Consider the following 15468-nt stretch of genomic DNA (forward strand, 5'->3'; position numbering starts at 1 on the left):
TATTTTATAGAGGACAGCCAAAGAATGAACATGAAATATTAAGTTCTTTTAAAAAAATCTAAAAATAAATGTAAGCATGGTAATTGTAGATTATCAACTTTAGAAGAAAACCACCTACTAATTTTAAGTTTTTATATTTGATTTTGAAGTGTCATTTTCTATACTTTACAAAACCCACCATCACAATAAGTAAATTGCAAATGCATTATCTTCTTTCTGTAATTCAAGGAGACCAATGATATTTTGCACATTTTTATCTTTTCAAAGTTCTAGTGTTATTCTCAAATAAGCTTACTAAACCCCAAGCTCACACCAATAGAATAAAAACAGACTACACATTCACTGATACCACACTGTACAATCAATTCTTAATCACAGAGGGTGGATTAACCAGTTTGTCAAACAACCATCTTTAAAAAACGAATGTCCTTAAAAAGACTAAAATTACTATGAATTGTCAAAAAAAAAAAAAAATCAAAGCGTTAATGCAATCTGTTCTCTGAAACTACCTGGTAACCAGTGAACATTGTAGGTCAGAATGTGAGCTGTGGCTCAAGACTTTCTAAGGTCAGACACTCGTGCTTCTTTTTGTTCACTACCTGCTACGCCTTGAGCAGGCACCTCTCCCTTCCTGAGCTGCAGTGTGCCCTACCTCATGGCACTATCATCAGACTCAGAGGAGACCATGTCTTTAAAGCCAGGGGCACGGTGCCTGGCTGGGAGGGCTGCTCTGTGTCAGTTACTAGCATGTAAAACTCACTAATCGGATGTGTAGCCCACAATACAACTGCAAGCAGTCTGTCATCCTGCCAGTGTTCTGTGCAAATTTTAGCTACACTGAGTTGGTGAATATATCTAAGTTTAATGTGATCAAATAACCAGTGTTTTAAAAAAATGAAAAACATTTCTGGGACAATCAGAATATAGCCTGAGTTTTGGATGCTATTAGTAAATAATAATTGAGTTCAGTTAGGTTCAATTATTATTTTGTGGCTATGTAGGAGAATGTCTTTTTTTTTAAGCTGCATGATGAATAATAAGAGATAAAATGTTAAGAGGTTTTTAACATTCTTTGAACTAGTTCATTAAAATACATAACTACAGATGAAGCAAATACGGCAAAATGTTAAAGCTGCTGAATTTAGGTGAGGGGTATGTGGGTGTTAATTGTACTATTCTTTCTACTTTTCTGTATTTTTCATAATAAAAAAGTTTAAACAACAAAGTAAAAATGAAATGAGGGAAACTAAGCAAAATAAAGATATGGCTTAATGTTCCAGAAAAACTTGAAATTGTCAAATAATTGTAAAGACAATAAGTATATCACACAGCTTGCATTACATGTTTTAAAAAAAAAATGGATAAATCCCTTGTTGAACTCTTCAATCCACGCAAAAAACCAAAATGATAAAAAACCCACGAATTCTCCTACGATGACCCTGATAGGGCAGTGCTGGTTGGGCCCAGGGCAGTGAACACAGGGCTCACCAGGGCTGGATCAGTTGTGCAAAATAGGCCAGCTTTCTTTGAAAACATGGATTTTTCTTTGAAGCATTAAGAACGAAGGTATTGTGAGGAACATCTAGTTAACTAGACTCAATGACAGTGGATGTGCAAATCACACTCAACAGAAGAAATTAAGGAACTATAAACAACTGCTGGCAAATGCTAAATTCCAAAAGTTAAATGACTGCCAGTGCAAGAAAACGTGTGACCACGATGGCTCGGACCCATGGCTTGTGCAGTGGCAGGACTTAAGGGGAGTGGGACCCAGGGGAAGGGGTAGGAGAGACCCGGGGTCACTCCTGAGCCCTGGCTCTGCTCCTCGCAGCCACTGTTCCTAACCCTCCCACCACCATCCAGTGACAGAGATGCCACCAGATGGCGTCAGGCTTCAGTATAATCTCTGCAAAAAGCTCAACTAAGAAACATTTGCACTTTGTGGTTCTTAAAAACTGAACTTGTGTTATTCTCTCACTTATAAATAACATCTATGAAGTGCTCAATATATGTCTAAAGAATGATTTCAAATCCATTGCGCCATGTCAGAGTGAGCTTGTCTCAGCCTGATGTGGGACTGTCGGTGACGCTGGCGTGATGTGTAATGAAGCAGACTGCGTATGGATGGCACGCCTGTCAGCAGCCACTTTACGGACATCATCCCCCACTCCCAAGGCAAGTATTTTATTCCCATTTACAACGAGGAAACTGTGGCTCAGAGAACCACCCGCACAGCTAGCTCCAGGCCATGAGGTGGGTGAGCAGGAGAGGGGAAACCATCCCACTGGTCTCAGATTGGGGTCCTCGCTACACAGGTGGGGGCAAACAGTAGTCTTCAAGCTTCCACCACTGCCCACTGCCCTCTCCTGCAGTACAGGATTGCAGTGTGCCTGGGAGCCCAAAAATGAGAAAAACTCCTGCAAAAATGAAATATACTCCCACAAGATGTGGCTAAATTGTGACATGCATGCCCACAGTGAAAAGAGTTTTCATCAGTAAGAAATCATGCTACTCTAGTTTATAACTTTTAATTGGTCATTCCATAGTGTTGAAGACCTAGATAAATCACATACAGTTGCCCTACTTGGAATGAAATAACCACAGATCACCTTTTACACTGCACCCGCTGTGCCAATGTTGGCGTGGAGTGTTCACACACACATACCCTCCTGGAAACGCAGACTCTCAAGAGGAAAACACACATTTAGAAGGATGTGCTTGAGGCGGGCAGATTGTTTGAGCTCAGGAGTTCCAGACCCGCCTGAGCAAGAGCGAGACTCCATCTCTACTAAAAACAGAAAGAAATTATATGGACAACTACAAATATATATAGAAAAAATTAACCGGGCATGGTAGCGCACGCCTGTAGTCCCAGCTACTCGGGAGGCTGAGGCAGGAGGATTGCCTGAGCCCAGGAGTTGGAGGTTGCTGTGAGCTAGGCTGACACCAAGGCACTCTAACCCGGGCAACTGAGTGAGACTCTGTCTCAAAAAAAAAAAAAAAAAAGGATGTGCTTATCACTATTCTAGCTACAGTTTCATAATTTTGAAAAGTCAGACAGATATGTGACAAGTTGAGCCTAGAAAAAAATTTTATCTTCCCCTAGAGTCAAGATTTACACTATTTTTCCTTAAATGCAACTGAAGAATGCTAATATTTTTGAATTTAGCCTAAAGTCACAGAAGACTGTGGTTACAGAATTTAGCTAAGGGTTATCCCATCTGGACCAGCAGGAGGAGGAATTGTGTGCACCACATCGCAATGCACTGGACAAGCAACACGACGACTTCCCAAAAATCATTATCATGAGCATTTTCCTAACAAAACAAAGCAGAGCAGGATGAAGATATAAAAAATAGTTTCTCTATATCATCATCCACATCATTTTGTAAAATTCCAATAGCAAGATTAACAAAGCATTTTGACTTAAATGTAAAAATAAATTATACAAAAAAGGCATGTAAAGGTTATCTTAAAGCAGTCTTAACGTTATCATACAACTTAGTAAATTAAAGCAAATACAACATTGAGTCATTTCTGATCTTCCGAATATTGTGAAAAAATCTGATGAACAATAAAGTGGTTAGAATAAAAAAATAACCACACTGAGATGTAACTATCTCATATTAAAGTGGTGAGGAATTTAAACTAAAAAATACATTTTTCTTACCTATTTCTGAAGTTGTAGTTTCCTGATCTGGTTCATTATTTAATCCAGACACTATGGGGTCTAAAATTTTAGCTGAAATATTATCCTCCTTCCTTCCTGACATAAAATAGTTAACAACAGATTAAAATATTGTAAAGGTTTGTGTCTGGTTGCTTTAGTTGGGATTTACAGGGGGTTATGCCAAGGTCCCCAACAAACTGCCCTGTCAATGAAATGTCAATTCTCAGCCTCTGGGTGACCGCCCCCTTGGAAGAGCTTAACAGGAAGCCCCTCTCTCCTTCCCCAGCACTTCCTTCCTTGGCCTTCGAGACTCCCACTCCCCAGTTTTCCTCCAGCCTGTCGGAGGAAAGTTCTGTTTCCTTTGCCCGGATCCTCCTCCTCCCCTCCCAACCTGCGGAGCTGAGCAGGCTCTGGAGCGCACAGTGCCCTTCTTTACCTGCACACACCCCTGGACCATCACACGAAGGCCCACGGCTGTAAGCAACACCTCTATGCTAAGAATCCTCAATTTTTTTATTTTACCTTCAGTTTCTCCAACTCTCTCCTTCATCTCCAGGTCTACACATCCAGCTGTCTACTCGACATCTCTGCTTGGTGGTTTCACAGATATCTCAAAGTTGATGTGTCCAACACAGAATTCCTGACCCGGCCACCCCGTGTCTCCAACCAGCTTCTCCCCGAGCCTTTCATTTCAATAAGTGGCACCGCCTGGGGGCCCAGACCCCTCCCAGAATGGATCTTATCTTTGATTCCTCTCCTTTCTAACAAGTGACACCCAATCCATTAGCACAGTTACCCAACCTGCCTGTCATCTGGGTGCCACAACCTCCTCACTGCTCTCTGGCCTCCACTCCTGTCCTAGTAAAACATAAGTCAGATCTTGCCTCTATCCTGCTTAAAACCCTGCAAGGTCTTCTGTTCACACTTACTGTGGGACACACGCTGACGAGGCCCGGCATCCCTGGGCCCTGCCTATTGTTACTGCCCTGCTCTCTGCCTCAGCCTCATCCCTCACACAGGCCAAGCCTGCCCCCAGCTCAGGAGCTCTGCTCAGAGGCTCTGGACACCTGCATGTCCTCCTTTGCCCCCACTGGCCTCACCGCCCAGATGTCCCCCTCAGAGAGGCCCTTCCCGTCCATGCCCTCACCCTGTTTCCCTAGGCTTCATTTTCCTTTGTGAGACTCATCACTAACTAACATGAATGCATAATCTTCTGTGTGCTCTTATTATATTATACATGTCTGCACAACAAGGAAAGGAAGGCTCAGCTGGGCACAGTGGCTCACGCCTATAATCCCAGCACTTTAGGAGGCCAAGGTGATAGGATTCCTTGAGCCCGGGAATTCAAGGCCAGCCTGAGCAATATAGCGAGACCCTGTTTCTACAAAAAAAAAAAAAAAATTATCCAGGAGTGGTGGCACACACCTATAGTCCCAGCTACTTAGAAGGCTAAGGCAGAAGGATCGCTTGGGCCCAGGATTTCAAAGCTGCACTGAGCTATGATTGCACCACTGCACTCTAGCCTGGACAACAGAGCAAGACTTTGTCTCAAAAAAAAAAAGAGGAAGGCACAATGGACGGTTTCAGCCTGTAATTGACTTAGGGTAGAAAATCTGTGCCTGGCAGGGGGCAGCCGACCAGGCTCTGACCAGTGGGGCCCCCGTGTCTTTCCACTCTGGCCAGGGGAGCAGTGCTCTAGAGCTCAGGCCACACGTCAAGCAGGGCCACACCTGTGCTAACCACCCCGCAGAGTGCCACCGGTTCAATGACCAAGGAAGCAAAGAAGCAGGCAGCAAAAGCCTTCAACTCGCAAACACTCACACACAGCGTCCGCTAGGGCTCACTCAGTCTTACCGAGCTGTTTCATGGTATGTTCCTTCTTAGTTTTAGAATAGGAAGAGTTATGTTCTTTTTCAGAGGAGAGACTAATTTCACTGGTTCTAGAGTCCCTTCTTCCTGAGATGAAATTACACAATGGAAATACGTATTAAACTTAACTTATAATGCTGCCAAGTTAACAAAAAATGCAATTAAAATGTACTCACTCAAAGTGATCAGCTCTGCTACAACACAACACTTAAGAATAAGTAAAAACTATCATACTCTTATGCAGAATGTGTTTGGGATTCTATAGAGATGATAGAATGGCTTTCAAAATGGAAATACGTTTAACAAACGTTACACCCTCATACTCTGTAGTAAAGGCTCATCCCCTTGAGCAGGACACAGCAGTCCTACGTCTCAAACACCTCTGCGTACTGGGCATTTGCCCAAATGCCAGCCCACGTAAGTGAGGCGGAATGTTCAGGAAGAGTGCCAGCTTTGCTAGGGAACCCATGGTAAGGTCAGTGCCCAGCTAGCAGGCAGGGAAGACAAAAGTCCACTGAGTTGCTGACAGCTCAGTTAGGCTACTGTCATAAAGCCTGCAAATCTCTGACAATAAAATGTCTTAAAGATCACACAAAAAGAACCCTACAGCACAAGCTTACCAGTAAACAAGATGCAAATATCCTGAGAGATTAGAAAAGAACAGATGATACAACTGCTGCTTAGAAAACTCAGAAGAATCAATGGAAAAACTACTGAATTCAAGAACAAAGCTAGATTTAAGATACAGTTAACAAAAATCAACAAAGCACCTATATACCAACAATAATCATTAAAAACTAATGAAGGAAAAAAGATACCACATCCCCCAAAAAACCTAAAAACAAAACAAACTATCAAGTACGCACCTTGACTAACAGACACACCCAAGCACATCACACACATTTTCTCAGAAGAGGGAACAACTTTACTAACTTGAAATTAGAAGTATGCAATCTTCCTGAACTAATGAATGTACAAATTTAACACAAGTCCAGTTAAATCCTGAGAAGTGAGTTTTGTGGGAGGTAGGATTCTTTGAGTCATGAAGTGATTTTAAAATTCATCTGGAAGAATAAGCAAATAAAATGGCTTAAAACTCTTTGAAAAGAACAATGATAGGCAACTAGTAGTAAAACAGAAAACAGTGGAAGTAAAAAACACACACAGAGAGACAAAAAAAACAGAACCCACACTACAAAAATCATCACAGAGGAGGGAAGGGTACAACTAATTATTAAGTGATCCTGAAAGTGCTGGGGAATTATTCTGAAAAAATAAATTCAGAACCTTACTTTATACCATGAATTAAAATAAGAGATAACTAAAAAGATTAAATACGAAAATGTATGATAAAATACAAATCTTCATCTCTCAAACCTCTCAACAAATTACCAAAAAAAGATTAGTGGCTTTAAGTACATAAAAATATAACACTCGGGCAAATGAGAAACTAAACCAAACATAATTAGTGGAAAAAAGTATAAGAAACACTTATGTGAAAGCAAGATGTCCTTAACGTACAAGGAGTGCACACAAATCGGCAAGAACACCAAGACTCCAAACAGAGGCAACTGAAAGAACACACAAGTCAGAGAAGCCAATAAAAACTAACACACATGAAAAAAACGTACAATGTCACTGGTAATTAAATTTTTTGGTTTTCATTTACCAAAATCAACACACCTTTCAAACACTGGAGAAGGTGTGGACAGAGGACACAGCTAGTGGCACGTGGTAGCTGAAACCTTACCAAGACCAAGCCCCTTTTTGCCAGTGATCACACCGCTGGGAACCTATCCCACAGCGATCACCCAACAGAGAGAAAAGGCTTTCGGCACACAGATGCTCATTAAAGCTTTACTTATGATTGTGAAAGAGTAGAACTTACCATCTACGTTTCATTTCTAAATGAAAAATTCCAACTACTACCTTCTTGCCACACTTCATTAACTTACACAATTTAAGAGAAGGATAATTCTTCAGAAACTACTCCTGCTCATTCAAAGTAACTTCATCCTTCAATTAAAAGTAACCCGCAACACTATTGGCCTCCAACAGTACTTTCCCTGCACTTCCCTGACATTCTTGTCCTATTTGCAGGTCTGTTATAGGCACTACCCTTGGGCAAACCCCAGGCCATGCCTGTGGGCTTCAGTTTATAGTGTGATTCCCAATCCGCTGTTTTTAAATGCATAAACATTATGTGCTTATGTGCTCTTCGGTCCAGCCTGCCTCAGGATTAAATTTAGCCTACCAATGTGAAGGACAGAGCCAATGAAACGCAGATGACTCGTAAGTATTTCTGGAAAATAAATATTCAATCACATCTTTTAGATTTTAACACAGATTTCCAGCAAAGAGGGACTATTCTGTCCCTGGTGTCGTGAGCTCCCACACAAATCTTCATTATTTCTACAGTCATTGCTTATTCCTACACACGGCAGGTCTGTATTCCAGCCACATGAGTTCTTTCTACTAGATATTGCGAATAAAGCCAAAAAACTAGTGTGCATATTTTCAGCTACATATATAGTAAGTTTTGCAATACCTTCCACTGAATTTCTGGATCGCCGTTTTGAAGTTTTTGTTGTCAACAACCTGGATGATCTAGAGGAAATCTCAGTCTTAAAGAAAAGAGAATGAAAAAAAATTAATTGATGCATCACACAGCAATACCATTAGCAGATTTATTTTTCAAGCTCTGCTTGAGAACAAGCATGAAAACACAGTTACAGCATCCACATGCTTTAAAAGCAGAACTGATAGCAACTCAAAACAACCAAGCACTCAAGACCTGACAGTGTGAATTAGAAGGAAGCCAAAATCTCTTCGTCCTAAATTTAGAATTCCCTCTTTTTGTACAACCCAAAAAGGTCAGCAATCTGTTACCCACACCTTGAGAATCACTGTCTTATCAGATATGCTTAAGAGGACTCAACCTCTGTTGTTATACACTTACTTAAATGTATTTGTAAACAACTCTGAAAGTAAAAACTTACACATTGTGTTTAAACAGAAAACAAATTGGAGATGACAGCATATCCTGCCCCTCCCTCCATGGCACAGTTCCACATGGTCTCCTAACTGGCCTCCCAGTCCCTACGCCAAGGCCCCACCCATCTCCCCTGCAGCTGCCTGAACACTTTCTGAAATGCAAATTGCATTATGAAAGTTGACTTAAATCTTTCAATGGCCCCTACTGCTTAGGATGAGCCTAACCTCCACAGGATGCCCCACATGGACATGGCGGGCCTCCACTGCGCCCAGCCACGGGGAACATGTTATGGGGTCCCAAACAGGACAAGCATAGCTTGGAGGGCTCCCTTCCGCTGGCCCTCCCTTTCCCTGTCTGCCTGCTGACTTAATCCTTAATTCTCTCCCAGTCTCAACCTGAGTGCCACCTCCACCCTCTCTCCAAAAGACTACCCCATCCCTTCGTACACCACACATCACACTTGTGAAATAAAGGCATGAGTTGACGCAGGAGTGCCCACAGAAAACCGCAGGATAAACACACCACATCTATTTTACCAGGAGGTAAACCACTTAAATTATTACTTTTACAACAAAATAAAGATGGGCCCACCCATTACGAGTGGGCCCAAAGGTGCTCTGCTCCCATGCTTCAGTGGAGCAGGAGAGGACACAGCATTTATTATTTCAACATAACCACAAGCTTACATCTCTTACAGTCATTTTTAAAAGTTTACCTCTATTTCAGCTTTGGAGTCTTTAAAAGATCCATCTGACAACTTTTTAGACATCTCCCCTGAGCTTGCTGACTATAAAACAAAAAAATTTTTCAAACTTTAGAATTATTCAAATCTGTAATGTCTAAAAATACATCGATACTTTATATAACACTGACCAATAGCAAGATAATTCTTCCGTAAGAACACATTACCACCCAGATGTGCTGATTTGTGGTTGCTATTGCTGCTTGGATTTCCAGAGTCTTCCAAGGCAATAGCAGGATCTCTTCCCATAAAGGGTAGAGTAGACTTCAGACAATTCCACCTTTCAGGAAACTACATGGAACACTAAATCTCTATGCCAGGCCAAACTTCCTGAAAACATATCCCAGTGAAACAACAGGATCTGGAAACAAGGGATGGAGTGAACAATAAACCTCTAACACCCATGGAAAAATTGTTCCTATTTCTATTTTCTGGTAACAGGGTAACTTTAGAATGGAATGATTCTTTTTTTCTGAGACAGAGTCTCACTCTGTTGCCCAGGCTAGAGTGCCGTGGCGTCAGCCTAGCTCATAGTAACCTCAAACTCCTGGGCTCAAGCAATCCTTCTGCCTCAGCCTCCCAAGTAGCTGGGATTACTATCATGTGCCACCATGCCCAGCTAATTTTTTGTTATATTTTTAGCTGTCCAGATCATTTCTTTCTATTTTTAGTAGAGACGGGGGTCTCGCTCTTGCTCAGGCTGGTCTTGAACTCCTGACCTCAAGCGATCTTCCCGCCTCAGCCTCCCAAAGTGCTAAGATTACAGGTGTGAGCCACGGCGCCCAGCGTGGAATGATTCTTTGTAAGAAAAGGCTTCAAACTTTAAGTCAGGAAAGCACTCTCATAACATAAACTATATGAAAACTGTAAATACCATCTCACATCTTAAACCAATTCTTTAAAAGATATCTCAATATGAGTAGATTATCATAATTGACATTTCCCTCCGTGATGGCTGAAAAGCAAAGGATGCCTGTTCAATATTTCAAGAATGCAATGTCCTCATAAGTTAATTATGAATGCATCAGACTGCATCAGCAGTAATTACCCATGACTGCAGGTCGGGCACCCACATGCTACCTGTGCATGCTCACAGCCCTCGCTGCTCCCGGTGGAGAGGGGGTTAGGAGCAGGCCCCGGAACCCCCAGATGGCCAGTCTAACCTGGCACCTGGGCTCTCAACTGCTTGCCTCACTGAAACACAGGTGACTCTGCAGTGTGTTTGCACACACTATTTCACCTTTCTCCACTAAAGCCCACGAGGCAGCTTGGGAGCATCTCATCATCCTGTCTTCCACACAGAAATGAAGTGAAGCACCAAGGGATTTGACCAGAGGTGAAGAGTAACTATGGCAGAGCCTGGGTTAGAACCTGAGTCTTCTGCCTCCCCTGAGGGGACAGGCCCTCCTAGGGCTGACAAAGGGCCCTGGGAACTGGGGTTCCTGGGGAAGTGTCTTGCAGAAGCTCACCCTGCTCGGCACTTTTTACCAGGAGACCATGCAACTGCCTCCCAGATCCACATGGCTCGATAAAGAAAACCCCAGATTTCTAACAGAAGAGCCAGGCAGGCAAATTCACCATGAAAGATCTACACAAATCTGACTTCAGCCAAGTAAGTGCCAGCTTTGAGTAGGAAAACAGTCACTTCGCCATGGTCTCAGATACTTTTAAACAAAGCCATCATTCACCCTTGGTTCTGCTATGTTTCCAAATATCAGCCTATAAAATTTCTCTTTGGAATTGTCTTTCTATCTAAAAAGCTAGTCACATCATCAGCAGTTTTAGTGAACATAACGTGTCAACACTTGATCTGATGACGTTGAGAGCTGAGGAAAGTTATCCCATTCCTAGGCTGCCTCCCGTAGGAAAATACACCAGAATAAGCTAGCACTTCAGAAAATTCAGGTTAGCGAAAAATACTTTTTCTGAGACCTCTAGAAAAAGGCAAAAGATGGGGAATGCCCTTTTGATTTCTAAAACCCATAAGAGAATCCAGCTTATGACACATATCATAGGGTACACTACTCCAGGATGTGCATGGTGGGTAGGAAGGAGTGACTTTTTTTTTTTTTTTTTTTTTGAGACAGAGTCTCGCTCTGTTGTCCAGGCTAGAGTGAGTGCTGTGGCGTCAGCCTAGCTCACAGCAACCTCAAACTCCCAGGCTTAAGCAATCCTATTGCCTCAGCCTCCCAAGTAGCTGGGACTACAGGTATGAGCCACCATGCCCGGCTAATTTTTTTTTCTATATATATTTTTAGTTGGCCAGATAATTGCTTTATATTTTTAGTAGAGACGAGGTCTCGCTCTTGCTCAGGCTGGTCTCGAACTCCTGACCTCGAGCGATCCACTCGCCTCAGCCTCCCAGAGTGCTAGGATTACAGGCGTGAGCCACCGCGCCCGGCCAGGAGTGACATTTTAAATAGTAAAATACCAAAGTTCCCAGTAGAACTACATGCAATTACTAACAAAACCACAACGGTCTTTCTGGATAAGTACCCCCTTTCTCACTGTGACACACAGATCTCAAAATGGCCTTATACTGACTTCCACAGAACAGACTGGTTTACAGGATTCCCGCAGGGTCAGTCCCACAGGGTCAGTCCCATGGGGTCAGTCCCACGGAGCCCACCCCCCTCCCTGGACAGTCACACCGAGATGCGACGTACAAAACAAGATGGCTGCTACGAGAGGAAAGAGCCGTGGGGCCAGCTCAGGCCTTGCCCCTCACTGCCAAACCGCAGATCTTGAACCTTTGCAGACCTCTGCTTCCTCCTCTCTAGCAGGTGAACACCAGGTGATTTCCACCATTCTCCCAGGATGCATTACAATATGATGTCCCCACAAGAATGAGTATCTGGAAAAATGGCCCTGATATATACGGGGAGTCCAGAAGTAGTAATCTGCACATTTAGAAACACAGTTTGAAATGAAAAGGATTTTCTGGCCAACCCTAAGTTTATCTGAAAATTTAATTAAACGAGAACTATCATAAACTAAGGTCTTATTGTACTTATCTGCTAATGCCTAAAAGACTTGAAAGTAGCCCTAATACTTTATAAATTCAGTAATATCCATGCTCCAAAAGATACCACACACATAGCTCAGACTGCTTGTAAATACTGCTTGCGATGCTAAGATACAGGCTACTCCAAAGAAAGTGGGAAAATACCCAAATAAACATACAAATGACAGAGAGGTGAAAAGCAATAAATCTTAAGACAACTGGCAAAATAAGGACAAGGGCAACTTGGGCAAATTAGCTCAAACTCTGAAAAATGTTACTTTCTCTACATGCCCGGTGGGGAATCACTAACCTCTAAAAAGAGCAAACATTTAATGTATTTTTCTGACTTCCTCAACCAAATTATCTTCCACTACCCCAAGATCCACATCCGTAATAGGAGACCTCATAAGCCACTATCCATTGATAGATTCCACCCAATGTTTCATAATCTGAAAAGTCTGTCATCCCTTGCCTGGATTCTCAATTCATTCCTTCACCAAATATTTATGGTGGACCTACTATGTGTCAGACACTGCTAGGTTGGGAATTCAACAATGAACATAAGAGTAAAAAATCCAACCTACACTCTTATAGAGCTTATATTCCAGTAGAATTCTTCCTAGATATAAAGTAGGAACTGGTTGAAAACTTACTGAATAAAGCCTTAATAAGTGATTGAACAATAAACTGCTATTAAGGGACAAAAAAACACCTGGCAGGAACTGTAATCTCTTTGGGTTTCTACCGAGAATCCAAGATTGTCAGAATTTTAAATTGGCATAGGGGAAAACCAGTTTCCAGCCAGGCACAGTGGCTCATGCCTGTAATCCAGCACTCTGGGAGGCTAAGATGGGAGGATCACTTGAGCTCAGGAGCTTGAGACCAGCCTGAGCAAGAGTGAGACCCCATCTCTATTAAAACTAGAAAAATTAGCTGGGCGTGGTGGCGTGCACCTGCAGTCCCAGCTACTTGGGAGGTTGAGGAAGGAGGATCACTTGAGCCCAGGAGTTTGAGGTTGCAGTGAGCTGTGATGACACTACTGCACTTCAGCTGAAACGACAGAGCAAGACTCTGTCTCAAAAAAAACGAAAAAAATGTTTCCTAATCACATTATAAAACAAAAACCATTTTAGAGACTATCACAAACTCTTTCTATGTTAAGGCAGAAGTTTCCAACAAGACTTTACCTTCCTCTCCACTCTGTCGTGCTCTCTGCTCTTCTCCCTGTCGGGGTCCCGGGAGTGCTCCCCATTTCTCACTCTCCGTCTATCCCTGTCCCTCCCCTTGTCTCGGTCACGATCTCGGTCCCTGTCTCGTAATCTCTCTTTTTCTTTCCCTCCCTCACTCTTTCTCTCTCTTTCCTTCTCACGTTCTAAATCTTTGCCTCTGTCTTTGTCTCGCTCTTGCTTGGCCCTAGCCTTGGTTTTTTCTCTCTCTCCTTCTCTGTATTTCTCTCTCTCAGGGTCTTTATGTCTATCTCTGTCATTCTCCTTGGCCTTCTCCTTGTCCCTTTCCTTTTCTCTTGGTTTGCTTTCTTCTTTCAATTCTTCTTTCTGTTTTCGATCTCTGCTTGTACTTCTCTCTTTTATTTCTGAGTTTCTTCTATCCTAAAAAAAAATCAAAAAACAGTATCATTTATGAACATTTTTACCTAAACCACAAAAACACTATTTCATTTTCAAATATGTGCAACTTGCAATTCACCTCTTTATCTTTGTGAGTTCTGGACTCTTCCTCTCTCGCATTTTTATTATCCAATTCTTGAGACTGTGAAGTCAGCGAGGCCCTTCCTCTCACGTCTCCCTTCTCTCCAGCTAAGACTCTCTTCACGGCATCATCACTGGAGAGCTTGTCATCCAAATATAAGGGAATGAAATGCAAGGTGAAAATGAGACCACACACGTAACAGAGGAATGTCAGCATTCAAAGACAGCTTATTAAACAGATCCTTTGTCGACCAACGAAATTAAAAGGATAGAATGTTAAAAGAAAATGTTATCACAGACAAAGCACAGTATCTGTTCATGACTATTGCTCTTAGCGCTTCAGTCATTAACAGTAAAGTTCACCCAAGCTAAACGAATCCTATTTCAATTCTACCCAAGCTGCCAAGTACGGATGTGTGTGATTCAAGGACAGTAAAGCTGACCCACAGAACTCCACAAATACCTTATACTTCTCACAGGAGAAACCCAGCTGAAAGGGGCTTAAGATTTGACCTAACCACCTCATATCCATTAGGACGGCTGCTACTAAAAAAACAGAAAATAATTGTGGGCAAGAATGTGTACCTTGGGCATTGCTGGTGGGCATGTAAAATGGTGCAGCTGTTAAGGAAAACAGTATGGCAGTTCCTCGAAAAATTAAGCATAGAATTACCATATGACCTATCCAAAAGCATTGAAAACAGGGTCTTGAAGAGACATTTGTGTACCTATGTCCCATGTTCACAACAGCATTATTCACAACAGCTAAAGTGTGGAAGCAACCCACATGTGCATCAACAGATGAACAGATAAACAAAATGTGGTATACGCATACGATGGAACATTATTCAGCCCTAAAATGGGATGAAATTCTCGTACATGCTAGAATTTGGATAAACCTTGAGGACATTACTAACTGAAATAAGCCAGTTACAAATAATCTATGATCCCACTTACATGAGGTACCGAGAGTAGTCAGATTCATGGAGACAGAAAGTAGAATGGCCGATGCCAGGGCCTGGGGGGTGTGGTGGGCAGGAAGGGAATGAGAGTTTAATGGGGACAGAATCTCAATTTTGCAAGAAGAAAAGAGTTCTGGAGATGGGTGGCAGTGACAGTTGCACAACATTATGAACTGTACACTTAAAAATGGTTAAGATGATAAATTTTACGTTAATGGCTATTAACACAACTTTTAAAAACTTAAAAAAAAAAAAACATATGATCTAATTCAAGCCCTATCAAGTGCAAAAATTCCTTCTCCAGCATCCCTGACAGCCGTACCTCCAGTCAGGAGTCCTGCTTGCTCACACACCCCCTCCACAAGCAAGCACTGTGTGACTGACAAGCCGGCTCCATGGGCCCAGGATACACCAAGGACCAGGGCAGACAGAAAAATACAACCGTTAAATGTCAGTAGGCTGTGGGGACTTGATGGGGGCACCTAAGTCAGCCCGGAGGGAGGAAAGACGGGGGCTCAGG

The 15468-nt window shown here is 42.4% G+C and overlaps 1 protein-coding gene across 3 annotated transcripts in view; it reads right to left on the reverse strand.

The window, feature by feature from the left end:
• Positions 1 to 15468, reverse strand: part of TRAF3IP1 (TRAF3 interacting protein 1) — a 60802-nt gene that overhangs the window by 39669 nt on the left and 5665 nt on the right. For 2 of the 3 annotated variants that reach the window (XM_045558657.1, XM_045558658.1), the window contains exons 4-7: positions 13985 to 14128; positions 13468 to 13887; positions 9250 to 9321; positions 8088 to 8163 (exon numbers count right to left, since the gene is read on the reverse strand). In XM_045558657.1, coding sequence (XP_045414613.1) covers positions 8088 to 8163; positions 9250 to 9321; positions 13468 to 13887; positions 13985 to 14128 — 712 coding nt within the window. Of the gene's footprint in view, positions 1 to 3670; positions 3767 to 8087; positions 8164 to 9249; positions 9322 to 13467; positions 13888 to 13984; positions 14129 to 15468 lie in introns of all 3 variants that reach the window. The other variant, XM_045558659.1, reaches the window with a different exon arrangement.

This window comes from Lemur catta, chromosome 8, assembly GCF_020740605.2.
Source record: "Lemur catta isolate mLemCat1 chromosome 8, mLemCat1.pri, whole genome shotgun sequence".
Classification (NCBI taxonomy): Eukaryota; Metazoa; Chordata; class Mammalia; order Primates; family Lemuridae; genus Lemur; species Lemur catta.